The sequence below is a fragment of the Bos javanicus genome, chromosome 25 (assembly GCF_032452875.1).
Source record: "Bos javanicus breed banteng chromosome 25, ARS-OSU_banteng_1.0, whole genome shotgun sequence".
Lineage (NCBI taxonomy): Eukaryota > Metazoa > Chordata > Mammalia > Artiodactyla > Bovidae > Bos > Bos javanicus.
Window position 1 is genome coordinate 19,439,644 of NC_083892.1, and position 15,114 is coordinate 19,454,757.

At 38.8% G+C, this 15,114-nt stretch overlaps 1 protein-coding gene across 1 annotated transcript in view; it reads left to right on the forward strand.

Moving 5' to 3' along the window:
- The window catches only part of LOC133238361 (phospholipid-transporting ATPase ABCA3-like), a 219,104-nt gene that overhangs the window by 55,120 nt on the left and 148,870 nt on the right, over positions 1-15,114 (forward strand). The window contains exon 9 of the mRNA XM_061401372.1: positions 11,266-11,439. Coding sequence (XP_061257356.1) covers positions 11,266-11,439 — 174 coding nt within the window. The remainder of the gene's footprint in view (positions 1-11,265; positions 11,440-15,114) is intronic.

The following is a 15,114-nucleotide window of genomic DNA, read 5'->3' on the forward strand; positions in this document are numbered from 1 at the left end:
TTTAATAATTGAACTGAAATGTTTGCTAAGATGATTCAAAAACTGGGTTTATCAAGCAGAAGAAATTATCAGCAAATTTCAATATAGGACATTTGAAATTATCAAGTTAGAAGTTCAAAAAGAAAAAAAGTGAAAGTCTAAGAGATTAAAGGGCACATAAAAATGAATATATATATATATATAATGAGAACCTCAGAAGGAGAAAAGAAGGAAATAGAAAATTTATTGAATGAAATGTGGTAACAATTTTTCTGATCTAGAGAGGTAAGTGAACATCCAGACTCATGAATCCTCAAAATAAACACCAGACATGATGAAACAAAAGAAATCTACATTGTCTCAATGTCTCAGTTACAATCAAATGGTCAGAACTAAAAGAAAAACATACAGTTTTGAAAGCAGGAAGAGAAAAAGGAATGATCATGTCTAAGGAACTCCTTGTAAACAGAAACCATGAAAGCCAGGAAGGAATGAGATGATATATTTGAAGTGCTAAAAGAAAACTGCCAACTAAGAATGCTATCCTGAGCAAAACTGTACTTTAAAACTGAAGCAATAGACAAAATTGGAGGGAATTTATCACCACTATATCTGCATTATAAGAAATTCTACAGGGTCTTCTTTAAGTTGAAACAGAAGGATGATAAAGAGTGCGAAGCCTGTGAAAGCACAGGCTCACTGATAAAGGCAAATGTCTAGACAAATACAGTATTGTAATATTGTAATGATAGTAAAGAAATCCTTTTTAATTGTACTGTAAAAGTTAAAGTATTAAGAATAAAAATTTTTTAATTCTTGATATATAACAATATAAAAGATGGAATTAACAAACTTTGAGAGGGGAGAATTGAAAGTATAGACTTATGCACTTGAAATTGTTATTGGTGTAAATGAGATAGTTATAAGATAATGCTAAGTAAAATCTAAAATATATATGGACAAAAAAGAGAGACAAAGCATCTCACTACAAAAGATCAACAAATCACAAAGGAAGATAAAGAGAGTAAAAGACACAAAGAATGACAGATCAGACAGAAACAAGTAGCAAGATGGGAATTGTAGTCCTTGTCTGTCCATAATAACTAAACCATAAATGGATTAAATGTGCCAATCAGAAACCAAAGAATGGACACACACGAAAAAAAAAAGATACAATGATTTATTGTCTACCAAGACTTACTTTAGAATCAAAGGCACACTTAGGTTCACAATGAAGGGATGCAAATATACATTCCATAAAAAATATTGACAAAAAAGTAGAGATGGTAGCTACACTTAGAACATAAAAATAGATTTTTAAGTCAAAAATTCACAAGGAACAAAGAAGGACATTACATAATGACAAAAAGTTCAATGCATCAAGAAGATATAACTATTATATATGCACCAACCATCAGAATACCTAAGTATATAAAGCATATATTGAAATACCTGAAGGGAGAAATAGCAATACAGTTGGAGGAGGAAACTTAAATATCCCCACTTTCAAAAATGGATAGATCATCTAGAGAGAAAAATCAGTAAGGAAACAAGATTTGAGCACCATTGACCAAATGAATGTAACAGACATAAGCAGTACATTTCACCCAATAACAGAATATAGCCTTCTGAAGTGTACATGGAGTATAGTCCAGAGCCTAACACATTAGGTCAGAAAACAAGCCATTAAAAACTTAAGAAGATTGAAATTCCAATTACTTTTCAATCACAATGGAATAAAACTAAAAAAAAAAAAAAAGATGGAAAAACTTAAAATGTGTGAATTTTAAAGAACACAGCCAGCTTTTGGTCAAAGGAGTTGAAACAAGAAAATATCTTCAGGAAAACGAAAACAAATAGAATCATACCAAAACTTTTAGGATGCAGGAAAAGCAGGACTGAGAGAAAGTTTATAACAATAAACATTCATTTTAAAAGATAAGAAAGGTCAAACAGATAACCTAATTTTACACATAGTATTTGGAATTTCTAGTCAAACAAATGGGCAAGAAAAAGAAGTAAAAGATATCCAGATAAAAAGTGAAAATATATATGTTTGCACCCCACTCCAGTATTCTTGCCTGGAAAATCCCATGGACGGAGGAGCCTGGTAGGCTGCAGTCCATGGGGTCGCTAAGAGTCGGACACGACTGAGCGACTTCACTTTCACTTTTCACTTTCATGCATTGGAGAAGGAAATGGCAACCCACTCCAGTATTCTTGCCTGGAGAGTCCCACAGACGGGGGAGTCTGGTGGGCTGCCGTCTGTGGGGTCGCACAGAGTCGGACACGACTGACGTGACTTAGCAGCAGCAGCAGCAGCATATATGGAAAATCCTAAAGACTCCACACACACACAGTTGCTACTAATAAATTCATTGTCAAGCAGAGAGCCTACACAGACATTTCTCCAAAGAAGACAGACAGATGGCTAATAAACACATGAAAATATGTTCAATATCACGCAGTATAAGAGAAATACAAACCAAAATCACAATGAAGTATCATCTCACACCAATCAGAATGGCTGTCATCAAAAAGTCAACAATAAATGCTGAGAGGATGTACAGAAAAGGGAACCCTATTAAAGTGTTGGTGGGAATGCAAATTGATATAACCACTATGGAGAACAGTATGGAGATGCCTTTAAAATCTAGGAATAAAACTACCATATAACACAGAAATCCCACTACTAGGCATATACCCTGAGGAAGCTAGAATTTGAAAGACACATGTATCCCTCCAAAAGTCACTGTGGACAGTGACTGCAGTCATGAAATTAAAAGGTGCTTGCTCCTTGGAAGAAAAGCTATGACAAACCTAGAGAGCATATTAAAAAGCAGAGACATCACTTTGCCAACAAAGTTCCAGATAGCCAAAGCTATGGGTTTTCCAGTTGTCAGGCACAGATGTGAGAGTTGGACCATAATGCTGGCTGAGCACCAAAGGATTGATGCTTTCAAACTGTTGCTGGAGAAAACTCTTGAGAGTCCCTTGGACAGCACGGAGATCAAACAAGTCAATCCTAAAGGAAGTTAACCCTGGATATTCATTAGAAGAATTGATGCTGAAGCTGAAGCTCCAATACTTTGGTCACTTGTTCTAAAGAGCCAACTCATTGGAAAAGACCCTGATGCTGGGAAAGATTGAGGGCAGGAGAAGAAGTGGGCAATAGAGGATGAGATTGTTGGATGGCATCATCGACTCAATGGAAATGAGTTTGAGCAAATTCTGGGAGATAGTGAAGGACAGGGAAGCCTGTGGGGTCACAAAGAGTTGGACACAAGTGAGTGAACAACAATAAAACCTCAGTGTTCATTGCAGCACTATTTACAACAGCTAGGACATGGAAGCAACCTAGATGTCCATCAGCAGATGAATGGATAAAGAAGTTGTGGTATATATACACAATGGAATATTACTCAGCTATAAAAAGGAACACATATGAGGCAGTTCTAATGAGGTGGATGAACCTAGAGCCTGTTATACAGAGGCAAGTAAGTCAGAAAAAGAAAGACAAATACCATATGTTAACACATATCTGTGGAATCCAGAAAGATGTACTAAGGACCCTATGTGCAGGGCAGCAAAGGAGACACAAGCATAAAGAACAGACTTTTGGATTCAGTGGGAGAAGGAGTAGGTGGGATGATTTGAGAGAATAGCATTAAAACATATTCATTACTGTATGTAAAATAGACACTGGGAGTTTGATGTATGACAGAGGGCGACCAAAGCTAGTGCTCTGTGACAACCTGGAGGGATGGATTAAGGAGGGAGGTGGGTACAGAATGGAGGGGACAAATGTATGCCTATGGCTGATTCATATTAATGTAAGGCAAAAACCATCACAGTATTGTAAATAACTATCCTCCAATTTAAATAAATTTTAAAAAATAAATTCACTAAAGTAACTGATATGAAAATCAATTATATTTTTATATATTAACAATGAACTACTCAAAAAAGAAATTAAGGAAATCTTCCCTCTTACAATAGCATCAAAAAGAATAAAATAAACCAAGGAGGTGAAAAACTTGTTCACTTGAAACAATGACCAGAAATTAAAACAAATACAAATAAAGGGAAAGATACCCTGTGCTTAGGATTGAAAGTCTTCATGCTTTTTCTTTGTCTTGTGTTTTTTTTTAATATTTTAATTTTATTAGTGTATAGTTTATTTGCAATATTGTGTTTCAGGTGTACAGCAAAGTAATTGTTATGCATATTAATATATGTATACCCACTCTCTGTAAGATTCTTTTCTCAGGTTATCACAGAATATTGAATAGAGTTCCCTGTGCTATACAATACATCCTTGTTGGTTATCTACCTTGTGTATATAGCATGTGTTTGTTCATCCCAAGTTCCTGATTTATGCCTCACCCTAACCTTCTCCCTTGGTAGCCATAGCTTCATATTCTAACTCTGTAAGTCACTTCTGCTTTGCAAGTAACTTCATCAGTCCCATTTTTCTAAGTTCCACATGTAAGTGTTTATTTTCCCTACTATTTTTCAATTCTCTATTTTATTTATTTCTGCCATAATCTTTATTATTAACATTTCCTTCTTTATTCTAGCTTTCTATTTTTTATTAATAGTTTCCAATTTTGTTTGTTTTTGTCAAGTTTCTTAAGTTGTGAAGTTAATTTATTGATTGGAGATCCTACCTCTTTTTCAAAGTAAGCAGTTATAGCTATAATTTTGCCCCTTAGTACTGCTTTTAATTCATTTAATGTTATGTTTTCATTTTCATTCATCTTTATATACCTTTTAATTTCTCTTGCTATTTCTTTTTGGCCATTGGTTGTTCAGGAGTGTACTGTTTAACTTCCACAAAATTGTAAATTTTTCCATTTTCTTTTCAGTATTCTAGTCCTGCTGTAGTTGAAGAAGATTGTTTATATGACATTTATCTTAACTCAAAAGTTTTGTGATTTGATTTGTGGCCTAACATATGCTCTATCCTGAAGACTGTCCTGTGTGCACTTGGCTAAAAGAAGCACTACTGTATTCCTTGGGAGCCTATAGTAAAGAATACATTTTCTTGCCTTTTTCCCATTTTTGAAAACAGTCAACATTCCTTGGCTTATGAACTCTTTTGGCAATTCCATCATTCCAATTCTACTTTGATTATCACATAATCTTCTCTGACTCAGACTCTCCTGCATTCCTCTTTTTAAGTTGAGGTATAGTTGATACAGTAATACTAGCTTTAACAATTGTACATGAATTTACTTTTACTGGAGATCTTTGCTTGTTCATATAGCCTCAACTATATTTCTTTCAACCTGAAAGACTCCAGGACAGGTAATTTTTCTTTATTTGTTACTCATTTCTCCTTCATCTTAAAAGAACAGTTTGAAGCATTAAGAATTCTTGGTTTTTACTGATTTTTTTCCTTGAGAAATCTGAATATATTCACCCACAGCCTCCTGACCTTCAAACTTTCTGTTTAGAAATTCTTCCAATAATCGTATGAGGATCTTTGCATATGATCCTCTTCTCTTGCTCCTTTCCAAATTCTTTGTCTTTAGATTTTAACAATTTGATTATAATGTGCTGTCAGTCTTCTGCAGGTCGTGCTATTTAGAGTTTGTTAAGCTTCTTGATAAGCTTCTTGAATCATTATATTTGTTTTCATCAAGTTTGGGAAAATTTCATCCACTATTGCTTCAGATAAGTTCTCCTTTATTCTGTCTTCTCTTTCATGATCTCTGACAGTGGTTATGTTGGTCCACTTAATGTTATCCCACAGATCCCTACACTGTTCGCTTTTCTTCAATCTTATTACTTTATATTACTCAAAACTAAACTTTTCAATTGTATAGTCTTAAAGTTCACTGAGTCTCCAGCCTGTGAAAATTCAATTTTGAAACACTCTACTGAATAGTCATTGCTTTTATTGTATTATTCAGCTTCAGAATTTCTTTATTCCTTCCTATGTTTTTCACCTCTTTACTGATACTTTGTTTTGCTCATATATAATTTTCTTGAGTTTATCCTCATCTTTCTTTAGCTGTGTGAGCATCTTAGACATTTGTCTAAATCTGTTGATCTAGAAAGTCCACCATCTGGTCTTTCTCAGGGATAACTGCTGTTGATTTATTTTCTCCTTACTTGTTTCTCTGTATTCCTTGTCAATTTTTTCAAAACTTGACATTTAAATTTAAATTTCATAATGTGGTAATCTGGAACTCAGATTCAATTATCACAACTGTTAGGTTGGCTATTACCAAGATTACAAAATATAGCATGTGTTGGTGAGGATGTGGAGAATAAAGAACCTAAATGGCACCCCACTCCAGAACTCTTGCCTGGAAAATCCCATGGGTGGAGGACCCTGGTAGGCTGCAGTCCATGGGGTCGCTAAGAGTCAGACACGACTGAGCCACTTCACTTTCACTTTTCTCTTTCATGCATTGGAGAAGGAAATGGCAACCCACTCCAGTATTCTTGCCTAGAGAATCCCAGGGAGGGTGGAGCCCGGTGGGCTGCCGTCTATGGGGTCGCTCAGAGTCGGACACGACTGAAGCGGCTTAGCATAGCATAGCATATATACAGTTGGTGGAATATACATTGTTGTAGCCACTCTGTAAAACAGTTTTGAGGTTTCTTAAAAAATTACAAATAGCATTACCATAAGATACAGCAATCCCACTTCTAGGTATACATCCACAGGAATTGAAATTACTTCTCAAAGAGATATCTGTACCCCCATTACAGCATTATTTAAAATAACCAAGACATGGAAGCAACCTAGTTATACCTCAAAAGATAGATTTTTATTTAGTTTTAACTATTTTTGGTGTTGAGGTTTAACTGATTAACAGGCTTCCCTGATAGCTCAGATGGTAAATAATCTGCCTACAATGCAGGAAATGTAAGAGACTCGGGTTAGATTGCTGGGTTGGGAAGGTGCCCCTGGAGAAGGAAATGGCAACCCACTTCAGTATTCTTGCCTGGAGAATTCCATGGACAAAAGAGCCTGGTGGGCTACAATTAATCCATGGGGTTGCAAAGAGTCAGACATGACTGAGCAACTAATACTTTCATAGCTGATTCCTTTTCCACTGGTCTATATTTCTGTTTTTGTGGCAGTACCATACTGTTTTGATGACTATAGCTTTGTAATATAATATGAAGTCAGGAAGCCTGATTCTTCCAGCTCTGTTTTCTCTCTCAATGTTGCTTTCATTACATGGAGGCTTTTGTTTCTCCATACAAAGTTTTGGATTTTTTGTTCCAATTCTGTGAAAAATGCCATTGGTAATTTGATAGGGATTGCACTCAGTCTTTAGATTTGTGTGTTTGACTATGTTGATTCTTCCAATCCATGACCATGGGATGCTTTCATCTGTTTGTGTCTTCTTTTGTTGCTTTCATCAGCATCTTGTAGTTTTCAGAGTACAGGTGTTTTGTTTCCTTCAGATCAGATCAGATCAGATCAGTTGCTCAGTCATGTCCGACCCTTTGCAACTCCATGAATCGCAGCACGCCAGGCCTCCCTGTCCATCACCAACTCCCGGAGTTCACTCAGAATCATGTCCATCGAGTCAGTGATGCCATCCAGCCATCTCATCCTCTGTCGTCCCCTTCTCCTCCTGCCCCCAATCCCTCCCAGCATCAGAGTCTTTTCCAATGAGTCAACTCTTTGCATGAGGTGGCCAAAGTACTGGAGTTTCAGCTTTAGCATCATTCCTTCCAAAGAAATCCCAGGGCTGATCTCCTTCAGAATGGACTGGTTGGATCTCCTTGCAGTCCAAGGGACTCTCAAGAGTCTTCTCCAACGCCACAGTTCAAAAGCATCAATTCTTCGGCACTCAGCCTTCTTCACAGTCCAACTCTCACATCCATACATGACCACAGGAAAAACCATAGCCTTGACTAGATGAACCTTTGTTGGCAAAGTAATGTCTCTGCTTTTGAATATGCTAACTAGGTTGGTCATAACTGTCCTTCCAAGGAGTAAGCGTCTTTTAATTTCATGGCTGCAGTCACCATCTGTAGTGATTTTGGAGCCCAGAAAAATAAAGTCTGACACTGTTTCCACTGTTTCCCCATCTATTTCCCATGAAGTGATGGGACCGGATGCTATGATCTTAGTTTTCTGAATGTTGAGCTTTAAGCCAACTTTTTCACTCTCCACTTTCACTTTCATCAAGAGGCTTTTGAGTTCCTCTTCACTTTCTGCCATAAGGGTGGTGTCATCTGCATATCTGAGGTTATTGATATTTCTCCTGGCAATCTTGATTCCAGCTTGTGTTTCTTCCAGTCCAGCGTTTCTCATGATGTACTCTGCATATAAGTTAAATAAACAGGGTGACAATATTCAGCCTTGACGTACTCCTTTACCTATTTGGAACCAGTCTGTTGTTCCATGTCCAGTTCTAACTGTTGCTTCCTGACCTGCATACAAATTTCTCAAGAGGCAGATCAGGTGGTCTGGTATTCCCATCTCTTTCAGAATTTTCCACAGTTTATTGTGATCCACATAGTCAAAGGCTTTGGCATAGTCAATAATGCAGAAATAGATGTTTTTCTGGAACTCTCTTGCTTTTTCCATGATCCAGCAGATGTTGGCAATTTGATCTCTGGTTCCTCTGCCTTTTCTAAAACCAGCTTGAACATCAGGAAGTTCACGGTTCACATATTGCTGAAGCCTGGCTTGGAGAATTTTGAGCATTGCTTTACTAGCGTGTGAGATGAGTGCAATTGTGCGGTAGTTTGAGCATTCTTTGGCATTGCCTTTCTTTGGGATTGGAATGAAAACTGACCTTTTCCAGTCCTGTGGCCACTGCTGAGTTTTCCAAATTTGCTGGCATATTGAGTGCAGCACTTTCACAGCATCATCTTTCAGGATTTGGAACAGCTTAACTGGAATTCTGTCACCTCCACTAGCTTTGTTCGTAGTGATGCTTTCTAAGGCCCACTTGACTTCACATTCCAGGATGTCTGGCTCTAGGTCAGTGATCACACCATCGTGATTATCTGGGTTGTGAAGATCTTTTTGTACAGTTCTTCTGTGTATTCTTGCCATCTCTTCTTAATATCTTCTGCTTCTGTTAGGTCCATACCATTTCTGCCCTTTATCAAGCCCATCTTTGCATGAAATATTCCTTTGGTATCTCTGATTTTCTTAGGTAGGCTTATTCCTAGGTATGTTACTCTTTTTGATACAGTGGTAAATTAAATTGCTTTTGAATGTTGTGCTCTATTAGTGTGTAGATGTTTTCTGGTAGCATCTTTAGGATCTTCTGTTTATAGTATCATGTCATCTGCAAACAGTGATTGTCATAAATGGTCATTACAATGTTTAGTTAGGTTCCCTTTATGCTGCTTTCTAGAGAGTTTTTACCATAAATAGGTGCTTTGTTGTTCAGTTACTCAGTCATGTCTGAATTTTTTGCGACCCCATGGACTGAGCATGCCAGGTTTCCCCTGTCCTTAAACATCTCCTGGAGTTTGCTCAGACTCATTTCCTTGAGTTAGTGATGCTGTCCAAGCATCTTGTCCTCTGTCATCCCCTTCTCCTGCCTTCAGTCTTTCCCAGCATCAGGGTCTTTTCCAATGAGTCAGCTCTTCAGATCAGGTGGCCAAAGTATTGGAGCTTCAGCTTCAGCATCAGTCCTTTTTTACTCTCCCCTTCCACCTTCACCAAGAGGCTCTTTCTGCCATTAGGGTGGTGTCATCTGCATATCTCATGTTGTTGATCAGATAAATAAGAAGGGTGACAATATAATTGTAACCTTTTCACTTTACAGGGTACTTACCAGGACTTTTGCCTCAAAGGAGGGGTGTGCAGAAGCAAGTGGGCACATGCACCTAAAAGGACTCCAGTGTTTTGCCTGTGTAGGCACCTGCCACTCTGCTCAGATGCAGCTGATAATCACATCTCTTCCCCGGTTGTGACTGCCCTAGATCTAGTGTCACACTATGTGTGCTGTGAGTGGGGCCAAAGAGTTTTTTCAGCTTGGACAAGGGCACACAGGCAACTGTGGGAAGCCCAGCATCCTTGCTGGTGTCAAAAGTCTGGGTTGCTTCTAGGACATCACTTGAGAAGGTGACAAAAATGGCCACCACCCACCTGGGCTCATCCCTGGGACTGGGTCATCTCTGCATCCCAAGTTTGAGCCTTTAATCCTGACCACCCTAGCTCCAGTGCCACACTGCAGTGTGGAGTGAGCAGTGCTAGTGTTTTTGCTTGGCTTGGGCTGGGGAGTGTAGGGAGGTGGTCTCAGGAAACCCTGCAGCTGCTAGAAAAGATCTTTCTCAGCCTTGTCTGGGGCAAGCGAGCACCTGAACATTCCTCACAAGTGGAGTCTAGGCATCTCCAACCTTCTTTTCTGCCTCCATGGTTCTCCAACCAGCCAACGGGCTTGTCTCCTCCATATAGGACATGCGAGCAGGGACACCCAGTCTGTGGCTCAACCTGCTCAGTCCCCATGGCAAATATCTACCCATGCAATCTCTGATTCCCCTCCTAAGGACACAGATTCCACAACCTGATTGTTTTTCTTCCCGTCCTGTCATATTCTATGAGTATCTTTCTTAGAACTTTGATTTTACAGTAATCTTTCTACCTGTTTGCAATTAGTTTTCAGTGAGAATTATTCTACATGTGTATGTATTTTTTTATGTGTTCATGAAGGGAGGTGAGCACCACATTCTCTTACTCCACCTTCTTGATCTCCTGTCTCAATGATAATCTTGACAAAAATTCTTTTTCTAGCTTACAGGAGCCTGTATTTATGGACCTAATCATATCCAACTCTCAATAATTAACTATTTATTTAACTATTCTCTTTTGACTATCATGATGTAGATTGAAAGCATGTGTTAAAAACTTCACTATGGCTTATTATTCTACCCATAATTTCAAACTCTAGAAACACTAAGGTATTAAATTTATATTAATGCTAATGATGTGCATTTATAATTCTCCAAACCAAGTAATAATGAATAAGTAAGTTTTAGAAATGAGAAAGGAACAAATGTAAGGGTGATTCTTTGTTTAAATGACTGCACATTTTTATCATATGTGGTAAATATCCTATACATTGTCATCCCTATACATTAATTCATTCATTTAATAAATATTTACTGAACACATATTGTGTTCCAGACATCGGTGATATGAGGGTGAAAAAGATAAATTCTCTTCCCTCATAGAGTTTACATTCTTATCCTTTAGTGTATTCTTATGAACTTACTTATAGTTTATTTATCATTCATTAGTTTGTATATTGCTTTAAACTGACCTTATAATTTCCTTCTCATTTGCAGCCCGTTTGGCTGCTTCTGCTGGAAGCTTTATATATTTTGTCAGTTTCTTTCCATTTAATTCCATTGCTCAATACTATGGACGGATAAACCTTACCATGAAGGTAGCTGCCTGTCTCAGCCCAAATATTGCTTTGGCACTGGGGATTAAACTCCTTGTCAAGTTTGAAACAAAACGTAAGTGTTTGCCTTGCAAATTTTGCCTTTTCTATTTGATTCCTAGAAATGTAGAAAGAGACAGTGTGGGTGGGACTGTGACTAAAGAGGTAAGAACATACTATAAAAATATTTATTTCCGGATTTGTTTTTTTATTATGAAGGCAATTGTGTGAACTAACCTTCTATTCTACAACTTTCCTTATTTACCTAATAATATATGTTAAACCTCTTCCCACATAGAGATAGACTCTTTTCTTTTACAAAGCTGTTTAGTATTCCATTACAAAAAGGTATTATAATTAATTAACCATTCTTTATCAATGTATGCTTAAGAATTTTCCAACTTTTTGCTACTGCCCTTAATAGTATTCATATATTTTATCATATGGTGTGAATCAGATCAGATCAGATCAGTCACTCAGTCGTGTCTGACTCTTTGCGACCCCATGAATCACAGCACGCCAGGCCTCCCTGTCCATCACCAACTCCCGGAGTTCACTGAGACTCATGTCCATCGAGTCAGTGATGCCATCCAGCCATCTCATCCTCTGTCGTCCCCTTCTCCTCCTGCCCCCAATCCCTCCCAGCATCAGAGTCTTTTCCAATGAGTCAACTCATCGCATGAGGTGGCCAAAGTTTATGATAATCTTCAAAAAGAGTAGATAAATTTATTGTCCCACCAGTAACACATGAGTTTTTCTACATCTGTTCCAATAATACATTATGCTGCTGCTGCTGCTGCTGCTGCTGCTGCTGCTAAGTCGCTTCAGTCGTATCCGACTCTGTTCGACCCCATAGATGGCAGCCCACCAGGCTCCACCACCCCTGGGATTCTCCAGGCAAGAACACTGGAGTGGGTTGCCATTTCCTTCTCCAATGCATGAAAGTGAAAAGTGAAAGTGAAGTCGCTCAGTCGTGTCCGACTCTTAGCGACCCCATGGACTGCAGCCTTCCAGGTTCCTCTGCCAATGGGATTTTCCAGGCAAGAGTACTGGAGTGGGGTGCCATTGCATTCTCTGATACATTATACTACTCTGATGTAAAAAGAAATATAAGGTCTTTATTTCCTGTAACTAATTTTCCTCCAAACTCAGCACTATTGTGCTGAAGAAAATAAATATAAGTCTAATTTAGTGATTTACTCAGGTTCTTCTGAATGAGCAAGAAGAGATAGAAAGCCTTCTTCAGCGATCAATGCAAAGAAATAGAGGAAAACAACAGAATGGGAAAGACTAGGGATCTCTTCAAGAAAATCAGAGATAACAAAGGAACGTTTCATGCAAAGATGAGCTCGATAAAGGACAGAAATGGTATGGACCTAACAGAAGCAGAAGATATTAAGAAGAGATGGCAAGAATACACAGAAGAATTGTACAAAAAAGATCTTCATGACCCAGATAATCATGATGGTGTGATCACTGACCTAGAGCCAGACATCCTGGAATGTGAAGTTAAGTGGGCCTTAGAAAGCATCACTATGAACAAAGCTAGTGGAGGTGATGGATTCCAGTTGAAAAATGATGCTGTGAAAGTGCTGCACTCAATATGCCAGCATATTTGGAAAACTCAGCAGTGGCCACAGGACTGGAAAAGGTCAGTTTTCATTCCAATCCCAAAGAAAGGCAATGCCAAAGAATGCTCAAACTACCGCACAATTGCACTCATCTCACACGCTAGTAAAGCAATGCTCAAAATTCTCCAAGCCAGGCTTCAGCAATATGTGAACCGTGAACTTCCTGATGTTCAAGCTGGTTTTAGAAAAGGCAGAGGAACCAGAGATCAAATTGCCAACATCCGCTGGATCATGGAAAAAGCAAGAGAGTTCCAGAAAAACATCTATTTCTGCTTTATTGACTATGCCAAAGCCTTTGACTATGTGGATCACAATCAACTGTGGAAAATTCTGAAAGAGATGGGAATACCAGACCACCTGATCTGCCTCTTGAGAAATTTGTATGCAGGTCAGGAAGCAACAGTTAGAACTGGACATGGAACAACAGACTGGTTCCAAATAGGTAAAGGAGTTTGTCAAGGCTTTATATTGTTACCCTGTTTATTTAACTTATATGCAGAGTGTATCATGAGAAACGCTGGACTGGAAGAAACACAAGCTGGAATCAAGATTGCTGGGAGAAATATCAATAACCTCAGATATGCAGATGACACCACCCTTATGGCAGAAAGTGAAGAGGAACTCAAAAGCCTCTTGATGAAAGTGAAAGTGGAGAGTGAAAAAGTTGGCTTAAAGCTCAACATTCAGAAAACTAAGATCATGGCATCTGGTCCCACCACTTCATGGGAAATAGATGGGGAAACAGTGGAAACAGTGTCAGACTTTATTTTTCTGGGCTCCAAAATCACTGCAGATGGTGACTGCAGCCATGAAATTAAAAGACGCTTACTCCTTGGAAGGAAAGTTATGACCAACCTAGATAGCATATTCAAAAGCAGAGACATTACTTTGCCAACAAAGGTTCATCTAGTCAAGGCTATGGTTTTTCCTGTGGTCATGTATGGATGTGAGAGTTGGACTGTGAAGAAGGCTGAGTGCCGAAGAATTGATGCTTTTGAACTGTGGTGTTGGAGAAGACTCTTGAGAGTCCCTTGGACTGCAAGGAGATCCAACCAGTCCATTCTGAGGGAGATCAGCCCTGGGATTTCTTTGGAAGGAATGATGCTAAAGCTGAAACTCCAGTCCTTTGGCCACCTCATGCGAAGAGTTGACTCATTGGAAAAGACTCTGATGCTGGGAGGGATTGGCGGCAGGAGGAGAAGGGGACGACAGAGGATGAGATGGCTGGATGGCATCACTGACTCGATGGACTTGAGTCTGAGTGAACTCCGGGAGTTGGTGATGGACAGGGAGGCCTGGCGTGCTGCAATTCATGGGGTCGCAAAGAGTCGGACACGACTGAGCGACTGATCTGATTTGATATGGTCTTCTGAATGAGTCAGTTTTTCAGACATCTCTTTCCTTCTCATATTCTTCAAAATAGTATGGATGGGTTTGGAAATTTATGGGATCTCTTATGATGGAGGGACATGGTGGCCTCAAATACATGTGGTATCCTCTGGATCTTGTATATCTACAGTAGAGTACCTAACCTGAGCTGCTTTATGGACTCTTACAAACTGAAGTGTGACTCTTTATGTTTGGCCCGCATCTGTTAGAAACATGGTTCTGGCTAGTAGATCTAGCCTTAAAAGTCCTCATTCAGTTCTCTGCCTTCCTCTGGCTCTCTCTGAGACTCTTTGGCCTTTATAAACACTTGGAAAGTTATACAAGCTCTGAATGTGGCTTTTAAGGTATGAGGGGTCAGTAACATCACTTCGGGTTTATTTATCTAGCTGCCTTACTCTGCCAATAACAATACCACCAATCATGCAATGTTGGATATTCTACATGATTCCACCTGAATATTTCACCAGGGTTTCCCTGAAATAGGAAAACCAAGGACCCATGTACCTGTCCTCTGTACCTTATTTTCCTTCTTTTCTTATGTGAAGTGAGGGGCTGCCTTTCCTACTTGTCTTCATTTTTAGAAGGGACATCCTTTTCAAATGAACATTTGCATTGCTGCTCCCCAGGACACAAAATGCCAGAACATTAGAAGATAAGGAGAAATGGACTGTAAACTGGGGGGTATTTCAAAATTTTATATCCTTTACACCATGGAATTACTTTATCTTTTA